The sequence below is a fragment of the Leucoraja erinacea genome, chromosome 15 (assembly GCF_028641065.1).
Source record: "Leucoraja erinacea ecotype New England chromosome 15, Leri_hhj_1, whole genome shotgun sequence".
NCBI lineage: Eukaryota > Metazoa > Chordata > Chondrichthyes > Rajiformes > Rajidae > Leucoraja > Leucoraja erinaceus.
In genome coordinates, this window is record NC_073391.1 from 4,111,155 (window position 1) to 4,122,992 (window position 11,838).

General features: G+C 40.0%; 1 protein-coding gene across 1 annotated transcript; it reads right to left on the reverse strand.

Annotated features, from left to right (window-relative positions):
- Nucleotides 1-777: 777 nt before the first annotated feature.
- On the reverse strand, nucleotides 778-5,905 carry hhex (hematopoietically expressed homeobox). Its single transcript, XM_055646616.1, has 4 exons — nucleotides 5,435-5,905; nucleotides 3,276-3,454; nucleotides 2,689-2,739; nucleotides 778-1,558 (listed from the first exon to the last, which is right to left on the reverse strand). Exons 1-4 carry the CDS (start codon nucleotides 5,790-5,792, stop codon nucleotides 1,316-1,318), a joined length of 831 nt encoding a protein of 276 aa, XP_055502591.1. The 5' UTR covers nucleotides 5,793-5,905; the 3' UTR covers nucleotides 778-1,315.
- Between the last annotated feature and the right edge of the window lie 5,933 nt (nucleotides 5,906-11,838).

The window sequence follows — 11,838 nt, forward strand, 5'->3', positions numbered from 1 at the left end:
TCTCTCAACAGATGTTGCCTGATCCTCTGAGATCCTCCAGAATTATAATTTATTGATCGCGATTCCAGCATCTCCCGTGTCTCCATTATTAAATGATCTCAGGTATTCATACTGGATTAGCCAATAAAATAGACATTTCATCCAATTTGCCTGTGCATCCTTTACGAGGCCTGCCTATGCAAACTGACGACAACACACTGAAAATAAATTGGTGTTCGTTGAATCTCTAGTCTTAAAGTAAATCAAGTGATCAACAAAAAATGCAAAATTGTTATGCTTGAACCATTAAATTGATGCAATGCATTCCTCTCGTAATAACCCCTTTTTGTGCCATTCAAAAGATATGACTGGCCAAACACCTGCTAAAACTTCAAATCCAACAACAAAACCATATTGCATATACAGTATAGGGCGAAATGCAGCTTACATGTATGGTGGATCAAAACCTCGTTAATATTTCATTAATAACCACTGTAAATATTCTAATGTGGGCCTACTAAAATTCTGAATGTGCATGTTTGTTCATAAACTTTCCATTCAATGCTACCTTCCCACTTATTTCATTAAATATACTGTGGGCTCTCTCTATGTGTATCTGTACATCGATCAACAAATAGGCCGAGTGTGTGAACAAAATGTGAAGACTGCATAATATACATAATCGGTTTTCTGCAACGTATCAGAAACATAAGACCAAATGTATTTCTGGTGATTGACACAAAAAATAGTAAATATGTATATTTGTGATAATAAAGTACACATTAGAATGGATGAATATTTTGTGTTACTTTCTGCATTTATTAATGCGTTTCAACCAAACATGTATTTACAAATTATAATCTACAGAATACTTGTGGGATATGAGGTATATAAGGAGGGACCAAGATTTACTGAAAGCTACCGGTCAGATACAAGGTTGCCACAGCCTTGTGTGGTTGTATAACTTACTCCACTCTTTGCTTATTCTCACAACTTTCATATAAAATGGAATATTACAAAGGCACGTTCTATACACAAGTATTAAAATATTCCAATTTCAAAAATTACTTCCTGTACATAAATATAATAACCACTTGCTATTCTGAGTCAAACACAACCCTTCATCCAATCTCGTTTAAAGGCCAATAGCATATGGGGCCGTTCATTGAACATTGACCCAATTCTATCCTTTCTTTAAAAAGGTTCTGGGGGTTGGCGCGTTGTACATTCTCGTGGCTTTAGGAAATAGATCCTACCTACCAGTCCGCTTCCCAGTAAAGTGCAAGGATAAACCACTATCCTTCCATTCGCCAACCGAGTTGTGTCCCTATAGGTTTTATTGTGCATTTACAGGATAAGTACTTCTATCGTCGTCGATGTTCACTTCTTCGTCGCTATCCTCCGACACTTCGGATTCATTTTGCCGAAAAGCTGGGGGCGTCGAACAATGGGACCCGTTGAGTAAAATTGCTTTATTCTGATCGGGGCTCAGGCGTCTCTCCCGGCCCTTCTCACATTGGCTTTCGATGGATTGATCCGAATTGTCCGATTCTTCTCTTTTGGTTCCTTGAGGGTTTTCCTGTGTGTGTAAAAAAAAAAATGCTTTTCCTATTATTACCTCAAAAAGTAGGAGGCGAAATATATACAAGACCACGAACTCGCCGCGGCAGGAACACCTGTGGTTGTAAACTCGTGCTTTGTCATGTTTAAATGGCCTGAGCTATATTTTATTATTCTATAAATAAACGGAGAATTCGCTAGAACTCCAATCTGCTTTATCGTATGTTGCCAATATGCACCCCCACCCGCCCACCTTAATTGCTACTAGATTACTTTTCGTTTTAATATTGAAATCAAATTCTGCAACCCGCAGAGAATCAAGAGTCCACGGACTAGCCAGTAGGGTTGTCCAGTTTTAGTTTAACTATTAATGTTCGTCATCTTTATTTTAAAATAAAAGTCATTTGGAAATATTAAAGATCCTGAAAATGAATTGTAAGACAAGATGGTTTTAATTAGACAAAACTGTGAGTATCTCCTTCTGAAAGAAGCAACCACGTTGACCTGACTTCCTTCTGAAGCAAAACATATGTCTAACTGCTGATGAAGGAAATATCTCATTGAATGGATTAGCAGCCACCGAATGACAACGATCACACGATGATGAAACTTCCTACAGTTCCTGTACTTGCCTGGGCTGCTATGCTCTGGGCCCAGTTTAAATCGTTAGCAGAAGCATAATTTTAAAAGACTAATACGCTTCATTTGCTCAGTGTATTACGTATTCCTTGCCAATAGTTCAATAAATGCGTTTAATAATCTCCAGCGATGGAGCAGTAAATATTCTTTGAACTGCGTGGATAATTTGGCAACTTGGTCGATAAGTATCAATTGCACAAACAACATATGGGGTAGCTGAAAAAATAAGAGATTCCTAATGGGGAGGGCGCGAAAAGTCCAAATTAATTGATATAGGAACTACATTAGAAGCTTTTAACATTTGTGCAGCTCCAGTGGTTCATCCTGAATTCCAACATGACTATTTGTTTTTTCAATCAAGGTAAAGAGGTTAAATAACCTTTCAAATTACTTTCGCACACAAAATATAATAGGCTCTGGCATTTAGCGTCTCTCGTTTGTACATTCATTTCCATAACAACGGGAAGCGTCGGGCTCCACGGAGATTAGATGGCAGCAGAATGTTCCTACCTGTTTCAATCGCCGCCACTTGGCACGACGGTTCTGAAACCAAGTCTTCACCTGCGGGGGGAAAAAAAAAATCATCCTTAAAGTTTCAGTACAAAAAAAAGTATTGCAAAGATTTCTGATGGGATTGTTTGCAAACAAAAATGTCATCACCCGTTTTAAGGCCCAAAAAGTGGAGCGTGTTTTAAATGGTCTGTCTTTTTAATCGAGAGTTAACCCAGAGGCAAGAACGGGAAAGGAAGAACATTAACTATGTGAGATAAATAAATACCCTTCAATTGAAACGCGAAGAAAAATCAGTCGGGTCAGATAGTTAGCAACAACAACAAAAATCAGTAAAGCATTCTAAAACTTTAATCTAAATCATCATAGTTATGTTTTTGTGTGACATGTTAAAATCACAGTTTAAATTTGTAAATATTAAATCTACCATCATTAGATAGGTTCGTTATTAAAATATTTATACTGGTGGGGTCGACCATATATATTCCTGGTGCAGTTTTATTTGCATAGGTGGGAAAAAAATCTACAGGTATGGAGACTATTTAAACATTATTTATTCAATTGTTCACAATGTGGTTTTCTTGTACCTGTCTCTCACTGAGTTGCAACATTTTGGCAAGTCTTTTGCGTTCAGGGGGTGAAAGATACTTCTGGGTCTCAAATTTCTTTTCCAGTTCAATAGTCTGATCGTTTGAGAATCGAACTTGTCCTCCCTTCCTTTTGTGCGGCGGCCTTTGAATAAAATGACTCCATATCAAGGGCTTTCCTATTAGAGAAATCAAGCAAAACAATGGGAATGACAAACTTGGATCATCTCGCCCAGTTATAATTATATAAATGAAGTTAAATCACATTTGAATCCTATTTCAGCAGTTCATGGTCATACAATCAGGCCGCCTTAATATATTGCATCTGTGATATCAAATAAAAGATCGACATTAAAAAAAACTTGGATCAAAAAATAAATCTATATAGAATCCAGAGGGTTAAATCTAAAACAACTTGATCTATTTCCTAATAGCATCATGTTAAATTTGTCCTGGTTTATTGGTGTTGTCATTGGTTGGAGTATCAGGGGAATAAAACTCAGCAAATTTGGGACAAGGACCCGGAAAAATGAACCGGGGTCTCTTTTTCTGTCTCACAATGCAACATTGATTTCATACAAACCAAGAGGGTTGTGTGAAATCTACAAATTCAGGACCATGGCAACATTTCCGTCAATCTGTTTCCTGTTGGTCTATCTTGTTAAAGGGCTGTTATTTCCTTCTGCTTCTTGACATAAATGAGTTAAGGAAACCGAGAAAGGCCACTTACGGTTTCTATGTAGCAGTTCATTTTTGTAAACATGAAGTGCATTCAAAGGGTTCTGTGCAAAGACGAGTTTGGCCATTTATTGCCTACCTAGTGTTGTCGAATATCGTCCGATTGAATGTAAACTAGAAAGTGTTGCAACTTCACAATATGATGCTATCTGTGAATCAGATTATTTTGCATTTATTTGTTATTATGCCTTCTTTACCCAATAGCCATCTAATTACCAAAGTATATTTTTCTGTTCACAATAATCCCTACATCTAGAGTGTTAAACTAATGCACGTCTCAAGGCTGACTTCAACAACATTCAAGACACAGCGGAATTTTTCTAAATTCAACGGAGCTGTTATTTTCCGCGATTTTCGCTTGCGTCAGTCTCCACTTCAATTGCTGCAAAAACAGCCACAAAAAATAGGAAGCAACTGGTTATTTTAGCTGCCATAAACTCATACCCCGCACAGAGGAAATGAACAATATCAGAAAAACGTATCCCGGCTATCAGAACTCGAGTGTTTCCTGTATATGTCTGTATTGAGGATGTCGATAAAATAATCAGCAATGTGCACTACTCCCGGGGAAGAGTCTGCTTCGGACTGAGAGGAAAACATTTAACAGCTTTGTAACCAGATTTACTCCTATCGAGAACTCAAGATTTCCTGTATGAACGGAAAAAGGTCAGCCTTTCGAGCACATGCTGTGTGTTAAACTAGTTCAAGGGTGCAATTTCAACACAGCGGACCATCAGTTAAATGATTTTTTTTAAAGCAGACCCTCTCCACATTGACGGGCTATATACTTTATTATTTAAAGGCTAATTTAAAAATAAGACTTGACAATAACTGGAAAAGTAAGTCAAATATTCTCGGCCGTTCTTAGGTTCAGTGAACATTTCTGACAATCTACATCTCCCACGGGAGGTTTGTTGGCAAAAAAATGTTTATGTAAAACAATAAAATACCAATATAGCTCTTTCGTTTTCGATTCTTTGCCTAAAAAACAGTATTCGGATATTGGTTGTTACTCGAGGCAGAAACAATATGTTTTATGCCAACGAAAACATTAAAATCTGTAATCACATCACGGGACGATGTGTACAAGACACCAGACTCGAACTTATAATTCCACAAAGTATTGCGTGTTTGAATGAGCTGGCCAGTGGAGTTGTCAAATTGAGTCATTGACATTTTCTCCTCAGATTGTTCGATTGTCCAGATTGTGTCTTTCTTTTGAATCCCTGAAAATTCAGATGAGCTGAAGCAGTAAAATGAACGTGCCCTATGACAGTAGTATCTCAATACAGTAAAAACGAAATAGGAAATGACCCATTGCTGCTGCAGAGTCTTGTTGGGGTTTGTCTAAAGCTGCATCGATTCTAATGCACATCATAAGCACGGCGACGAGAGGCGATCAGAACTAAAGTGGTTCTTACCCAGGGTGTCTTGTCTGAGGAATGCGTGCGTGTAGTCGTTCACCGTCCTGCTAAAGGGGTACAAGGGTCCGGAGAAGGCGTTGCTGCCGTACGGTGCCAAGGCTGGATGGTGAAAGGCGGCGTGGATTGGAGTCGGCTCGTAGATTGGAGTCCGGTATGGGGAAGCTATGGTGGTGAAGGAGGAATTAGGGGACGGCAGGGCCGGTCCGAGGGTGACTGGGGCGACGTGAGAAGTCCCGTTGCGACCCAAGATGTCGTCGATGTAGAAGGGTGTTGGATGCACCGCTTGCATCGGGGTGGGCGCGTACAGCGGCAGGTTCACACTCATGGCGGAGGGGCCGGGGTGCTGGTATTGCATGACGGCCGCTGGCCACTTCTCAATGGGAGGGAGGGAGGGAGGGAGGTAGCGTTCCTGAGCACGCTAGTTGCAAGTCGGAACTGCTGGAGCGCCCGGGATATTCCCACTATCAACTTCCTTGAACTTATCAAAACTCCGGCGAGCCAGTGATTTCTAAGCGCAGGGGGCGGGCCCGGGCCCTGTGTCAATCTGCCTTCATTAGCCGAGCCGCAGGGTGATTGGCAACTTACTGACTGACTGACTGACCGCCCCTTGCTGTAGGAGCGCAGCCGCGCTGACCCGTTCCAACCTTGACACTGCAGAGTGGCGAGGTGAGCGGAGTGTCCCAGCCAGGTAAAGCTGCAACAGGCACAGAGAGAGAGAGAGCCCTGCACACAACCATAGAGTCTGCAGTACAACTCCATGCAGTAGACACACCACGTGCACCGCGATTATTCATTCATTCTTAGTGCTGTCCATGATGATATTAAATAGGAAACATTTGTAACTTTCACTAGTGTATTAATTCCTGGAGAATATCTCATCTCCAAATCAGTCACGTTTCGAGGACACTAAATAGGCCTCCAGCTCACCGGTGTGCACGGTACTGTGTGTAGAGCATCCGTTACCGCTCCAAATGGCGCCCGGTGTTTACACGAGCGGCTGTTGTGAATAAATCGCCGTCTACGGAAAAGGATCCTTCGTCAAGATCTGAATTGGTTTAAACTGCGGGGATATTAATTTTCAATCCAAATACCTTAACAAACCCAGCCAAGATTCATTTTGAAACCACAGGAAGTTTATTAAAATAAACAAAGTACAACTCTGACAGAGGAAACTATTCCAAAACTTTGATTAAAAACTAGAAATGAAAAATAATTATTTATTCCCAATTTACCTTTTAAAAACAATGATTTCTTCCATTTATAATTAAATAAAAGATAACAATGGAAGAAATGATTGCTTTTAAAATTCTCGAAGTTGTAATACAAATTATATTTCGTTATTTATTAGGGCGAATTATTGCATCTAACAAGGGAAATGAATTTGTCGTGTCAGAAACAAGCCTCGGATCAGCTTTGCTTGCTGTTGACCATGAGGATTTTTCAAGGATTGTTGTCACGTTCACATTCAGCTCTTGCGGCTACTTGTAACAAATTGGTTTAGGGACCGAGACATCCACAGACCAATCCACATTTTAAATCAGTGTTCGCACTTCTCCATTAATGGATAGCAATACATCAAGGGGATTGTGTATTACAGGAATGGCTGTGAAATTACCTTGTGTATAATTAAGTCGTTTTAACGCCAAAACATAGATTTTTTTTCCCGTATTTGCTTATTCCAAGCAAGGAATCTGAAAACGCAAATCACCTTTTATATAACACAAAAGAATCGCGTCGAATATTACTCGGTAAAAATTGACAACGATTAAATGTGAGACGTGTTATTTTCCGATTAAAAATTGTTTGGTTTATTTGTATCATTTATTTTACAATATATTGGCCGAACCACGATAAAAAAAAAAATAGGTCAAACGTGCAAATCAAATCAATTTCAAATATTGCCTCGGTTCTGCCCAAATGGATTCTGATTTTCTATTATGCCATCCCATTTTATAATTGGTGATGATTTTGAGCAAGAGCAAATGAAACAGCTACATAATTAGACTGTTGGCTTTGTTTAAAATGGAAAAGAACTTTACAGCAAATAGCTTAGTGCATGCTTGCTCGAAGGAGATGTTAATGGGAAAATAGACACAAAATGCTGGAGTAACTCAGCAGGCATCTTCTCTAGATAGATGGAATGGGTGACGTTTCAGGTCGAGCCACATCTTCAAACTCTGGATTCTGACTCCGAATTGAGTCTGAAGCAAAGATACTAGAGCGGAATGTCTTTGGTCTGAAGAAGGGTCTCGACCCGAAACGTCACCCATTCCCCCTCCTCAGAGATGCTGCCTGTCCAGCTGAGTTACTCCAGTTTTTTGTGTCTTTCCGGTTTGCCGTTCCTTCCTACGAGATATGAATTGGATGATTTAGTGGACATGACTCAATTTTTTCTCTTCCAACATATCAAGCATATGCTTTACAGTGTAAGACTGAAGGCAGGGCAGTAGAAAAATGAGGCAGGTATCAACGGGGGGGGGGGGGGGGGGGGGGGGGGGGGGGGGGGGGGGGGGTGACATAACAATTGTTGTGTTACTGATCTTTTTTCTCTTTTAAAATTATTACTTAAACGTTTATAATAACAAATTAATTGACTAATAATGCAGGCTTTTATATTGTCATAATCACGGATCATCTTGTCAATTGTAGTCCACTTGTAACATGCATCATAAGAAAGCAAGCAACTTAAAGTCTAAAACTAATCTTGTTCAGCATTGCACCGTCGTGTTCGGACTCATTTAAAGCGACGAAATTATTTTAACTCAGCCATTGTTTCTACTTTGATGCGATTAATAGTAACTGCCTAATCTGGTGATTATCACAGATGGCTGTTAGTCTCATTGGGTGCCTTCAATAGTGATTATATTATATTAGACAATACATTGATAAGCGTAATCAAATCACTTCATTAGTTTAATGACTCAACTAATAGTTTGGAACACAATTGCTTGTGAGCTCATTGCTCGTCTTGTGATGACAGAGGTGGGGTTTTTTCATTCCACATTTCAGTGGGGTAAAAACAAAATCAATTTGTTGTGGCTGTTCCTCGTTCGCGCGTGTAATTCGAGCGAAATACAGCAGGGCAAGTTCAGAAGTGCCACAACTGCCGGACACGATAGATCGCGGATCGGAAGATTGATTTGAAACACATATCCCTGGCATTATTACTCTTTGTCATAGAGAACAAGATTTTAATGTCGGTGAAATTGTAATTTCTTACAAGCGAAATTATATAAACTATTTTAGCTCGTTGTAATTTCACTGACTTCCCCCATTCCATAGATTTTCTACTTGATAGTGCAGCTATATAGGTGGCGTGTTCAATCGATTTCAATTCAGTCATTCGAGAAGCCATAGCACCCAGAAGGTTATTGAAAATAATGAAGAACTCAAAAAAATGGTTACTGTAAGAGCAGCTGGACTATTGCCAAGTAATGAGCCTTCCCAATACCCATCGAATACTTTATCGAAGATGGACACAAAACGCTGGTGTAACTCAGCGGGACAGGCAGCATCTCTGGAGAGAAGGAATGGGTGACGTTTCAGGTGAGACCCTTCTTCAGAATCTCGACCCGAAACATCACCCATTCCTTCCCTCCAGAGATGCTGCCTGTCCCGCTGAGTTACTCCAGGATTTTGTGTCTCTCTTCGACGTAAACCAGCATCTGCAGTTCCTTCCTACACAATTCTTTATCAAGTAAACCTCGTTTACACAGCAGCCGATGCATATGAATTTCCAGTTGCCAACTTTTTTTGACGCACGATTTTTGTATTAGTCACCTGGAGTCTCGACTGGTGTATAATTATGAAAGATGGATATCGAGTTCTGTTTGTTGCGAGTGATTAATATAATGCAGTATTAGGATTGTACACGAGGCGAGGTCATCTGTTCAACCTTGTAGTAATCGCCAAACCTTTTAAACATTGGGAATTTCGCATCATAACATACATTATTATTTTGAATGTCAGATTTGGATATAGGAATCACTTTGAAGAAAAGGTCTTTAAAAACGCTATAACTCTCTTACTGTTCAATAATTCCACCCGTTGGCGCCGTAATGGGCACCTGCCGTTAGAACAACTCTCGGCAGATAAAATAAATTATACTGAGGTCTTTCCAAATCAAAGAGCTGAGAATATCCGTGATGAAGATTCTAAGTCGGCAGCACGATGGATGGTTAGGATGGCGCCACTGCTGAAACACGCCGGGTTTAAATGAGCTTGTATCAGCCTCTTAAAGATAACTGTAATCTATTCTGAATGGAAGAGTGCTGGGGGCCATATAATCGGGAAGCATTGTAAAATGTAGGAGGCCACGGTTATATACTGTCAACACTTAATCAGTTATCTGCAAAAACGTGGAGTAGGAACTGCATGAAGTGATTGTTGGAACAACCGTTTACATAAACCTATAAATATGAACGTTAATCTAAAATTATTTGTTTAAATATTAACAGATCCACGCGTATTCGCTATTTATTTTTACTTTGGTTTCAATATAATTGTTCTGCAGGAAGTGCCTAATCCCCGAGCAAAGTCGAGATGCTCGCGATCTGTTCAATCACTGGCACACGACATTTATCCGCGACATAAACATAGTATTAGCACAATTATGAGTGATTGGTGAGTGGACTTTCGTGCCTGAGTTCCCGAGGTTTGCGTGCTCCTCTTTGTTTACTGTTTAAGAATAAGGAGTAAGCCATTTAGAACGGAGACGAGGGAACACTCTTTCTCACAGAGACTGGAGAGTCTGTGGAATTCTCTGCCTCAGAGGCGGTTCCCTAGATGCCTTCAAGAGAGAGCTAGATAGGGCTCTTAAAAATAGCGGAGTCAGGGGATATGGGGCGAAGGCAGGAACGGGGTACTGATTGGGGATGATCAGCCATGATCACATTGAATGGCGGTGCTGGCTCGAAGGGCCGAATGGCCTCCTCCTGCACCTGTTGTCTATTGTCTTGAGGTAAAATTGAATGGGGGCAATCGGGCAGCATAGCCATGGGAATCTGGGGAGTATGAAATAGAACCAGTGTAGGATCATTGAAAATAGGTTTTGAGGAATAGGTTGAACTCAGCGGGCCGAAGGGTCTGTTCACGTGCTATACGATTGTATGACTAGAGTCAAGCCACTAACTTCATCACTGACATTGCATCAAAAATGCACACACACTTCACTCGCGATAGGTCTGAAGGACTCGCGATAGGTCTGAAGAAGGATCTCGACCCGAAACGTCACCCATTCCTTTTCTCGAGAGATGCTGCCTGTCCCGCCGAGTTGCTCCAGCATTATGTGTCTATATTCGCGGGAGGAACAATGTGTTTGATAAATTGCATCATAGATTATTTGATTATTACTTGATTAATAGCATCATAAATTGAGACTGGTTGCGAAATTATTCGGAATGCTCATTTTTTAGCCATATATCGATATCTTTGCATGGGAAACCGCCTCACGTATTCTTCATTAAATATAGTTCAAACGGAGCAGGTCGGCGGGAAACGAAAATGAAAAACATTAAAGGTCTGGAATATTAAGTGATAACGATTCAGGAAGTCAGCTTTCTATGAAATAATCCCAGAAATGACTAGTACAATTTGCTGGTTTTAACTGAAACACGTCCATGTATTGTCAAAGGTAGACAAAAATGCTGTAGAAACTCAGCGGGTGAGGCAGCATCTTTGGAACGAAGGAACAGGTGACGTTTCGGGTCGAGACCCTTCTTCAGACCCCCCTCCATGTATTATCATGTAATCATTGGAATCATTGCCCTTGGAATGTATATATTTGGGGTTTAAATACATTGCTGGAAAGGTGCCCTTATTAATTAAGATCATTTGTTCATCCATAATGTGCACCTAAAGCCAAAACACAATAATTTTGGATTTAGGTGAATAATAAAACACGTATGTTTTAAATGCAGTAGATTGAACCACACCGAGTATTAGAGATTTAAAACATCTCGGATTAAAACATGCTTCCAAACAAAAAATGATCAACTGTGATTTAGCCACAATTCAATGCCATTTAAACCCTGCCTACACAGAGGAAGGAGTTTTAATTTGGACATGTTATCAAATGGCTGATTGATTTAAGGGGATTGCTTCAACGTCTTCCATAAACAGATCCATCGAGAATACTCGAAAATGTAAACCCTTGGGCCCAAAGTGGAAAACAAAAATTCCACTCTGAAGAGGAAATTTAAATAAAATCCTACGTAATTGAATACTTCCTAAAGGCCTGAATGAAACCCTCAAACCAGGAATCTACTTGATTTGCATTAATTAATGTCAACTGAAACATTTTGTGCAATAACCTTTATTTATGGCATTGCTGCAAATATTCGTAGAACTACAGAACATTTTGAGGATTTGTAAATTAATCTAAAGCCCCCCCCCCCCCCCCC

Excerpts from the sequence above, each read along its gene's own strand:
- hhex (XM_055646616.1), bottom strand. The coding sequence starts at position 5,792 with ATGCAATACCAGCACCCCGGCCCCTCCGCCATGAGTGTGAACCTGCCG. Across the intron at positions 3,455-5,434 it reads CCTCAGACAAGACACCCTGG|GAAAGCCCTTGATATGGAGT; the intron begins GTAAGAACCACT and ends TTTCTCTAATAG. Across the intron at positions 1,559-2,688 it reads AGTGGCGGCGATTGAAACAG|GAAAACCCTCAAGGAACCAA; the intron begins GTAGGAACATTC and ends TTACACACACAG.